Genomic DNA, 11027 nt, shown 5'->3' with positions numbered 1-11027 from the left:
ACGGTCCCAGCCAGTGCACCACCACTGGTATATCAAAGGCCATGGTATGTACATCTGTATGTTTCTGTCTGTGGGAAAGTGCATATAAACGATCCCTTGCTGCTTTAGGAAAACTGTAGCGAGTTTCCTCTAATGACTACGTGTCAGAATTACCAAATGTTTGACACCCAGTAGCCAATGATTAATTAATCAATATGCTCTAGTGGTGTCGTTAAACATAATAAACTTTTTTATATTCCTGAATTCATTTGCTGTTAGCAGGCACGTTGCGTGATAACCTGGGGGATGTAGGGTGCGCGAGGGACTGGGTTTCATGAGAGAATGCGGACCTTAAGCAGGGTTGAAAATTAACAAAAACTATGGTCGCCAGCAGGGCCAGATGAAGACAAATCTTACTGGCCCTTCTCAAATTCAACTAGCCCTCCAATTTAAATGCACAGCCAAAAATCAAAACTAGAATGTTCTTTGTTGAATAATAATCGTGTACTCGCCGTATATAGTTTGTTTCCTTCAAAAGAAACCGATGGACTGGCATGTAACTTCATGCTGAATACAGTTAAAATTCATATAAAAACATGTTATCATGTTTTATTATCCACATGGCTCAACATAACCGAGTTAATAATAATCATACGAAGCACACGTGTAATAACGTAAATCTACGACTTGACCAGGTTTTTTTTTTATTACTACTAACAGTACAACGAATATAGTTTGAAGTACACATATTTCACTTTCTTTTTCCCTTAAAATACTCATCTTCCGCAGTGATATAACTTTTCTGCGTGAAATAGATGCTAAACATGTAAACGTATCACCGGTTTAACTGCTAGTAGCAGACATAAACTTACGATGTTTTGCTAAATTGGCTACACGACTAGTTTTTACGAATTTGTTACCTCCTGCAGTGTTGAAAGGCTTTAGCCATGTTTAATAACATTGAAAATCAAAAATTATCTCTACAACCAACGTCATTAATCTTTTGTAAAAAAATTAACAAAAAAAACAAAAAACAACCTTTCATAGGATGTGGAAGCAGGCCCGTATCGGGGGGTGGCCAGGGGAGGCCCCCCAATAATTTTGGCTGAATCATGCTTCCGGACCCCCCCCCCCCCCCCTCATAGGATGTGGAAGCAGGCCCGTATCGGGGGGTGGCCAGGGGAGGCCCCCCAATAATTTTGGCTGAATCATGCTTCCGGACCCCCCCCCCCCCCCCCCCCCCCCCCAAGTAACTCGCGCCTTCGGCGGTCATTCAATTGCCCACCCCTACTCCTCAATAATGTCCACCATGCTACGGGCCTGGGAAGGTAAGTCTAGTTTGAACTTGAGGAAAGGACATACAACATCGGCACAGGATTAAAAAAAAAGACCTCTAGTATCAAATATGATATATCTGCTGTGTTTGCCACTCTCAAGGAAATTCATGACAATGTTGCCACCCCTGCACCACGATGAGGAATATATCTGCTGTATTTGCCACTCTCAAGGAGATTCATGACAATGTTGCCACCCCTGCACCACGATGAGGAATATATCTGCTGTATTTGCCACTCTCAAGGAAATTCATGACAATGTTGCCACCCCTGCACCACGACGAGGAATATGTGCTGTATTTGCCACTCTCAAGGAAACCCATGAGAATGTTGCCACCCCTGCACCACGATGAGGAATATGTGCTGTATTTGCCACTCTCAAGGAAATTCGTGACAATGATGCCACCCCTGCACCACGACGATGAACATGTGCTGTATTCTCCACTCTCAAGAAAACCCGTGAGAATGTTGCCACCCCTGCACCACGATGAGGAACAGCTAGTGGTACTAGCTGAGCACCAGAAATGCACCATTCCTTTAACTCTTGTGTCTTCCTATAGAAAACATACACTAATAAATACCAACTCATTTATTGATAACGCCCTAGGCCTGACTCACTGAGTATACATTATGTAACATAACACATACTGCTTCACACAGTCACTCTTAAGTATAGTATTACTTCAACATACTCTTATACAAAATAACGAAAACAAAACTTGCCCCGTCGGTCTCCTAGCCTGAATGACACGTGCTACAAGCTGCACGTGCAACATTAACTTACTGAAACGCCACCTAAGGGAGCTACTCCAAAATCAAGAAGGGGCGTGACGTAGCCCAGTGGTAAAGCGTTCGCTTGATGTGCGATTGGTTTGGGATCGATCCCCGTCGGTGGGCCCATTGGGTTATTTCTCACTCCCGCCAGTGCACCACGACTGGTATAATAAAAAAACCGTGGTATGTGTTATCCTGTTTGTGGGATGGTGCATATAAAAGATCCCTTGCTGCTACTCGAAAAAGAGTAGCCCATGAACTGGCGACAACGCGTTTCCTCTCTCAATATCTGTGTGGTCCTTAACCATATGTCTGACACCATATAACCGTAAATAAAATGTGTTGAGTGCGTCGTTAAATAAAACATTTCCTTCTTTCCTTCCAAAATCAAGAAGAAATAATTTTCGTCTATTTCTCCTCGATCAACCGACGGAAATTAAATTCCTAATAGACTGAGCCTATTATGCTAATCTCGGTCTATTAACTGTTAGAACGGAGTTGGCCAACTTGACGGTTTCGTTGCACTGTTCCCGACTCCCGACTGACGATGGGTGCGCTCAGTTTAACAACAAATCGGTCGTAGGAGTTGTGTACGACAACAATCGAGTTGTAAGCGTGCTCCGACTAGCAACTAGACAGTCGTTGATGTCGAGAGACAATCGAGTTGTAAGCGTGCTCTTACTAGCAACTAGAGTCGTTGATGTCGAGAGATAAGCGAGTTGTAAGCGTGCTCTGACTAGCAACTAGACAGTCGTTGATGTCGAGAGCTAAGCGAGTTGGCCAACTCCGTCGTGACAGTTGGTAGTCTTAACCAAGCATAAGTGCATGCGACTCCGGAATTTCAACAGTTTTGATTCTGTCACTCCTAATAAAGCTTAAACCTGCATACATAAATAATACTACCCGAGTAGCCGATAGATGCCATTTATCTTACAAGTTGTTTTGAAACTTATCTAACGAGCGAAAGCAACGAATTGTAAGATAAATGGTATATATAATCATGGACAAATAAAGTGATATAAGTTACATTTATTGCGTTAACTATCATCCTGCATTAACCGATCTCTAATTGTATTAGCTTGCACTAAATATTTTCTTAGGTTATTCAATTCCTTATTGTTGCCGGTGGTTAATAACTATAAAACGATAAACACTTGGCCGCTTATAATAATACATTTTTATATAATCACAGCGCAAATTTTTGTATTGTGGACACTATTATAAAGTGATATTCGTCACTAATTCTGCTGATCTTTCGATGTTTTGATACCTGCCAGATTCTACATTCATAATTGCTTAAAAGTATCCAATATCCTTTCTTTCATTATAATGTAGATACTGTCGCCAACATACGATAAATTCCAAATATAGTTTAATCCAGTTCGTGCCTAATGTTCATTAACCAAGTATTGTTATAGTGTGCCATTTCTTCATAATATACTCCTTAGAATACAATTTGTAGTTACGTAATTTTATCAAATATTAAAAACATTCTCAGTTTTTTTGTTATTTGAAGTGGAAACCGTCCCAGTTCGCTGTAAACAAATTCGTTACACGTTCCTTTTCTTACACCCAATACTCTTTTACAAAATTATATATGTACTTATTCAACATTGTCAAACATTTGGTAATTCTAACATTTAGTCTTAGAGAGGAAACCCGCTAAAAAGAAAATCCATTAGTAGCAAGGGATCTTTTATATGCACCATCCCACAGACAGGTTAGCACATACCACGGCCTTTGATATACCAGTCGTGATACACTGGCTGGAACGAAAAATAGCCCAATGGACCCACGGATGGGGATCGATCCTAGACCGACCGTGCATCAAGCGAGCGCTTTACCACTGGGCTATATCCCGCCCCTTATTTTATGGTCTTCTTGGTGATACTGTTACCTGCACCTGAACCCAATTGTTCAAAGAATGATTAAACAATCCGGTAAAGTACTAGAAATTTAAGAAAATCCTCTTCTTAATCGTTTGAGTTTTAGGTATGCTCGTTCGTTCCAAGAATTCAGCCCTCATCCCCACTCCCCCACCCCCACCCCCCAAATTTTGTTTAAAAAAATAAAAATAAAAATAACTACAGCCCTGGGATGACTATTGGTTTACATAAATATTTATTTAGAATTTCTTTGTTTTTCTCCTTTTTAAAAAAATGTAATCAGTAATAATATATATATTTTTTTAAACATTTAAATGAATGTGATAAAGAGAATGGTACCCGTCAAATTGTTCGCGAGCGCTCGGCCTCCTGAACACATCACTGACAGTCCGCAGCAATAACACAGGAAGTAGAAACTACGATAAAGATGTGTATATTGCTATCCTATTTTGTGGTTTAAAGTTGGTTTTAGCAAATACTGTATGCTATTTAACTATTCATTAAACATTATTTTATATATTGCAATGTGTTTGTAATGCAAAATATCATATGTTTTGTAAAATATGCATTAAAATTAAAAGTTCAGTTCAAGGTCTGCCTTATCAGTGATGACGTCATTTGGGTCTTGTCGGAAACGGGCCGTTACCACAAGAAATCTGCTGATTGTAAACTATAGATGTGAGTTCGTAGGGTAGGTTTGGGGTCATTCAACAGTTTCGTATCTCTCTAATGGGGAGGAGATATCACGGTTTGGTAACAAAACTTTATGGGTGAGGGTGGGACGTGTTAAAGTTGCGTAACGTTTTCACAAAGATGCGTAGGCCTATCTGAAATTCATTTATGAAGTAGCCTAAAATGCAGCGTTATAGATCTATTGCTCTTCTTTTCTTTTTAAAAAAAAATATTTTCTATCTATAGGACTAGTCCTTCCCACCTGGGAACAGGTTTTTTTGGGGTTTTTTTACTGTGGTATGTACTACAACTGTTTCATTACAAAGCCGATTGTTTTCTGCGGTCCGTCCCATCCTCCTACAAAAATGTGAGGGTTGTTTTGGGGGTTTTTGGTAAACAATTTCAGTTTTGTCTGACGTAAGAAGACGTTTTGGAATTAATTTTTTTTTTTTTTAAACTGGGCGTTATACCCTTCGGTATCGGTATCATTTTAATACCGATTTATCGTACCAAACAAATTTCAAAATACCGAAATTTCGATTTTGAAAAATGTTTCCCGCCATTTTGTAAAAGCACTAACATATCTGACGAACGCAAAATGGGTTGGATATAAATCAAACAAGAGCCTTGTGTATGGAATGAAATTAGCGAGTGAGCTCAACTCAGGCATGCATTTAAAGCCGAGTATACCGAAAATACCGTTTGATATCGGTATTGGTATTGTACCGAATACCGTACCGAGGTAAATCACCCCAAAAATACCGATATCGATAACGAACCTATTGACAGTATTGTCCGAACCAAATTGTTAACAACTACGAAAAATTACTCTCCTACCTTTAATTGCCGTTAGATTTCCTCCAAAGTTTGTCCAGACAGAAATCTTGAAAAAAACCATTACAATGATATAGATTCCACATACCAGATGATAACTATGTCACCTATATCGACTTCGCTGAGAGAGCATTGGGCAAAAAGCATGTAATTTTGTGTCAGCTGCCATTTTGATTTTTTATGGAATATTCTTCAAGAGGGGTGAAAGGATAGGACTTAATCTAACAACGTCATAACATGTTATGATATAAAAGCAAACGTGATGACGTCATATTATTTATTATTATTATTTTAAAAAAAAATAATGATACCACTAGAGATAATTGATTTCATATTAATTGTGTCACATACTTTGGAGGCTTTCACCCCTCTTGAAGAGTATTCCATAAACAAGCAACATGGCAGACGGCAGAAAACCATGTATTTTTCCCTATGTAATCTCAGCAAAGACGATATCAGCGACATCGTTGCAGTCTTGTGTGTGGAATCTGTATATTTGTAGTGGGTTTTTTTGCGATTTGTGTCAGGACAAACTTTGAAGGAAATTTAACGGCAATTAAAGGTAGGAGAGTAATTTTTTGCAGTTATTAACAATTTGGTTCGGACAATAAACATTTTTTTTTTTAAGTTATATTTGGGGGTCACTAACCATTATTCATCGTAGAAGTTCATACAACTTTAACATTGTTGAACACATTTCGCGTAATAACGCATTTCTTTCATTAAACATTTAAATTGCTACTGTACGGCGAATTGCAACGATGTATGATTGCTGTCACGTACATCGGCGCACCTAAGTCTGAACCAACTATGATAAATTACTCTCCTACCTGTAATTACCGTTAGATTTTCGCCACATTTTGTCTTGACAGTAATTGTGAAAAACCATTAGTGAGACTGAATTCCATTGACAAATCGATTTGGACATTAAGCATTTAGAGATCGTTTTTACTGTGAAAACTGTTTCACATCAGAAAGCAAAATAAAACAAAAAAAACTTGTTTTGTTTAACGACACCACTGGAGCACATTGATTTATTAATCATCGGCTATTGGATGTCAAACATTTGGTAATTTTTACGTAGTCTGAGAGAGAAAACCCGCTACATCTTCCCATTAGGCCCTAGTAGCAAGGGATCTTTTATATGCACCATGCCATAGACAGGATAGCACATACCATGACCTTTGATATACCAGTCATGGTGCACTAGCTGGAACGAGAAATAGCCCAATGGGCCCACCGACGGGGATCGATCCTACACCGACAGCGCGTCAAGCGAGCGCTTTACCACTTGGCTACCTCCCGCCCCTTAAATAAGCAATGCATAATCTAAAGTACACAACATTATATTTTATTTATTATTATTATTATTAAAAATTTTTTTATGTCTGTGGTAAACTAACATTTTAAAAGTGTGCATAAATGACATAATGTAGTCAACACACCTCGCCCACCCCGTATCTAAAATGATTTCCATGTCTGGGTCCATATTTTCGAAGCTATCTTAGCCTACGAAATCGTGAAATCATCGTAAGCTATGACGTCACTATGGCGTGCGCTGTAGTGACGTCACAACCTACGACGGTTTTACGATTTCGTAGCGCTAAGATGGCTTCGAAAATAGGGCCCCTGGTGATTCGGCGCAGTATATCTGATCCGGTGAGTCCGGCCATGGCCTCCAGGGAACATTTTGTTCAGTATCGCGTCGCGATTCGCTACACAAGTTTCAGAGATCGCTACACAATTTTAAAACATGAAACAGTAGTTGCTTATCAATTTTCAATTGACTTGAAATATCGCAAATCAAGATTTTGAAAAAAACAAAATGTTCCCTACTCTTATTTTGGTAGCCCATAACCGCTACACTGTTGTCCCACAATTATTTTTGCACGTTTTTTGTCTCGTTAAAAAAAAAAATAATCACTTTGAAAATTGACGCACACACAAAACGACATTGTTTTCTTCAGTAACTGCGATTACTACAGATGCATGTTCATTATCATCATGATCACTTGACAGCCCATACACAAAATGTTAAGCATATACGTAACACTGGCATAGGAAGTGTGTGTGTGGGGGGGGGGGGGGGGGGCATGTGCTCCTCCCTCCCACCTTGTAGCAGCAGCGATGGTTTTTATATAGTTTATGTTTGTGTGTGTGAGCCCCCCCCCCCCCCCCCGCCCCCACTTTTAGGCACTTTCCTACACCCGTGCGTAATCTAGGCAGAGTTCTTGTTGAAGCTACAAATCGTAGAGAACTTGTTTTTTTTTTATTATAAATATGTCTCCACCCGTAACATTATAACGTAATAACAAACTATTTTGGCCAAATTTACGAAGCCTGCTTTTCATAGACGCAGGTGTTTAAGCATTGTAAATCTATGTAGTTACACGCGTGTAGGACATAAACAGGTGTTTAAGCATTGTAAATCTATGTAGTTACACGCGTTTAAGTCGAAAGCAAACTGAAAATTCGACCTTTTCTTTCTATCCTTATTTCCTCGTTCCAGCAAGTGTACCACGACTGGTGTATCAAAGACCGTTTTATGTGCTATAATGTCTGTGGGATCATATAAAAGATCCCTTGCTACTAATGGAAAAATGTATCGGGTTTCCTCTCTAAGACTATGTCAAAATTACCAAATGTTTGGCATCCAATAACGAATGATTAATAAATCAATCTAGTGGTGTCGTTAAACAAAACATACTTTAACTATTCTTGTTGCTTACAAACACTTGTGTCCATCCTAAGTATATTCGTTTAAGATGTACATGTAATTACAGGGGACAATATTTCGAAATCTGAGGTAACCGGAAGTCTGTTCACGTGGTTTTTACCTAGGTAATCAATTGCTCGGGTTACGTGAATTATATTTGCGTAACCCGTGGGTTACCTGATTGGTTACCTCAAAATTACGTTGAAATTATATTTTAAATACATAGTTTTTAGCTCAAACACAAAGTTAAAACAAATACAAAAGAAAACATTTTACAAAAAAAAATATGTCTTTAATGCTTGCTAAAGTTAACAATATTATAAAAGAACTGAATATCAGCCCCAGTACTGAAACAAAATACAGTGGCATAACCAGACATTTTTTTAGCATTTCGCACGCCAAAGGTGTGCCCGAGCCGGGGGATTCGGGAGGTCTCCCCCTGTGAAAAATGTTTAAACTCAGAACCGCTGTAGATGCATTCTGAACCTTTTCGAAGGCATTTTTTTCTATCTTTTTTCGAGTCAATTTTAAGAGGATATTTTATAGAACAATTACATAAGCCTCGACCTATTCCCGGATTATGTTTTTGCATTACGCACATGCGTACGTCTTTGAAATAGATACATAATTATTTGAAGGGATTCCTTTTTTCGTTTTGCGCTGGTTACGTTACTTTCACATTATCGATGGTACTTCTATACTACAGTGACGTTCCAAATGTTTCTTTTTTAAAGCTCGTTATGCGATGTTAGTATTTTTCAATTTTTGTGACACTTTTGGATTCCTGTTTACGTTAAAACTGTTTTTAACATATGTAAAATTATAGGCAATCCAATATTATGTCTACATATATTCCTTTAAGAGATAAAATAGCAGCAGATAATTTAGCCGTCCCTAGAGGTCCGAGCACATTTCTTTAAAACTTTAAAAAAAGTTTAGACTGGTTGCAAGTTACAACTGTTGCAATATAACGTTGTCTACTGGTTTGTTGCGCATCAAGTATCTAAAATTCAGCCTAAAACATTTGTCGGAATACTAGTAGTATGTCTGCGTGAATAAACTTCCTGTAATCGTGAAGTTTGCAAGTTTTAATTTCTGAACGTTTACAGGTCATGACGTAACCAATTTGCGGTTCGCGTAAATTTAGTTTTGCGTAACCGACACGCGAACAGAACGGCGGTTCGCGTGAAATATTGTGCCCTGAATTATATACCTTTATAATTAACATACTACATATATATATATTGAATTGCACGTCACCATTTAACACTGAAGTAATGCAATGTACTTGTCTGTAAGCAACTTGCTTTGGTAAATAAATAAATAAATAAATAAATATATATGTATATCTATATATATATATATATATATATATATATATATATATATATATATATATCTATATATCTTTGTTTTACACCCAATTATCAATTATAGCCGTCGTCTTCGTGCTGTTGTCGTTAAATATTTATTAATTCATCCAATCATCCATCCATTCATTCATTCAATCAATCAATCATTCATTCAATTGTTCTATTGGATTTTTCTTTTGTTTACTCCCAAACAGAATTTAGCATGAACGTCATCTCGATGTCTTCCTTGCCATTATCGGACACCAGCAGCTAAGAATTACCTTTAACCTCTTCTAGAATCTGTAGACTTTTGCAGACAGCACATGCATGAGAGAAAACAAAAACAACACAACAACTAGCTACGAGATGGATTTGTTTCATCCAAAATTAGCGTTATGTTCTTTTTAACCCAACGTTAACATCGCTAGCCAGGTGTCTGATTGTCAGTGTCTCTGTGTGTGTGCTGACCGAATCTCTCCATCTTCCATATAAACACAAAGTAATCGAAAGTCGTGCCATCATCACCCCCATCATTTAGGCGTTGTCGTTTTCAATGTCGTCTACGTCTGCAGAAGACGATTCCAGCAACGACAACAAGAACAAAAACGCCGGCAAAAGACAGGACAAGGCTTCGTCCAGTGGTGTCACTGCGGGAACTGCAGCCTCTCCGGACAATTTGGACAATGCGGGCACTTCGGACAGTGCGGGCAAAGCGGGCGAACACGAGTGCGAGTGTTCGCTGTACACAGACACTCCCTCGCACGTCGGTGTGATACCGCTCGTGCGAAAGAAGAGCTCCATGGTTCTGTCGGAAGAGGCCTTGACCATCGATACGGCCGACTACTACGTGGATGATAACGAGGAGGCCGCATCGTCGTTGCAGGTCACGGCAGATGAAAGTCCCGCGGTAAAAACGAAGAAAAAGGATGACAGCAAGAAGAAAAAGATAAAGAAAACTTGATATTTACCACTGTTGGGTTGTTGTTTGTTTTTGGTTCTTTAATGTGTGTGTGTGTGTGTGTGTGTGATTATTACTGAAGGTGGTGGTGGTGGTGGTGGTGGTGGTGGGGGGGGGGGGGGGGGCTTTATACAAATCTTAATAGTCTGATCAGTAAAACTGCTCTCTCTCTCTCTCTCTCTCTCTCTCTCTCTCTCTCTCTCTCTCTCTCTCTCTCTCTCTCTCTCTCTCTCTATTAGATACAGCTCTCTCTGAACCTTGCGAAATCACAGATTAAAATCGGACCCAGATATGGTGCTGTGGTACACACATTTCGTTTAGAATGGTATTTGTCATGTTTTCAAACAGCAAAACATTGTCCGCAATTATGTTTTTAACACCTACCAACAAATTAAATTGACTTAACATTTCTTGCATTATAACTTTAATACTCTTAGAAAAGCATGTCTTTTATAATTCAATATTAGTTGAAGTTTTATGTTATATTATAAAAAATAAAAACTGATTAAATGTGGGGTTGTT

The 11027-nt window shown here is 38.7% G+C and overlaps 1 protein-coding gene across 2 annotated transcripts; it reads left to right on the top strand.

The window, feature by feature from the left end:
- Positions 1-4495: 4495 nt before the first annotated feature.
- Positions 4496-10514, top strand: LOC121379563. 2 transcript variants are annotated; one of them, XM_041508213.1, is made up of 2 exons: positions 4496-4651; positions 9763-10514. In XM_041508213.1, exon 2 carries the CDS (start codon positions 10101-10103, stop codon positions 10506-10508), a length of 408 nt encoding a protein of 135 aa, XP_041364147.1. In that variant the 5' UTR covers positions 4496-4651; positions 9763-10100; the 3' UTR covers positions 10509-10514. The 2 variants fall into 2 exon arrangements, with proteins under 2 accessions (XP_041364147.1, XP_041364155.1); XM_041508221.1 differs by having other exon boundaries at positions 4564-4664.
- Positions 10515-11027: the final 513 nt, after the last annotated feature.

Source organism: Gigantopelta aegis, chromosome 2 (genome assembly GCF_016097555.1).
Source record: "Gigantopelta aegis isolate Gae_Host chromosome 2, Gae_host_genome, whole genome shotgun sequence".
NCBI classification, from domain to species: Eukaryota; Metazoa; Mollusca; class Gastropoda; order Neomphalida; family Peltospiridae; genus Gigantopelta; species Gigantopelta aegis.
This window is presented reverse-complemented; position numbering and strand designations above follow the sequence as displayed.

Excerpts from the sequence above, each read along its gene's own strand:
- LOC121379563 (XM_041508213.1), top strand. The coding sequence starts at position 10,101 with ATGTCGTCTACGTCTGCAGAAGACGATTCCAGCAACGACAACAAGAAC.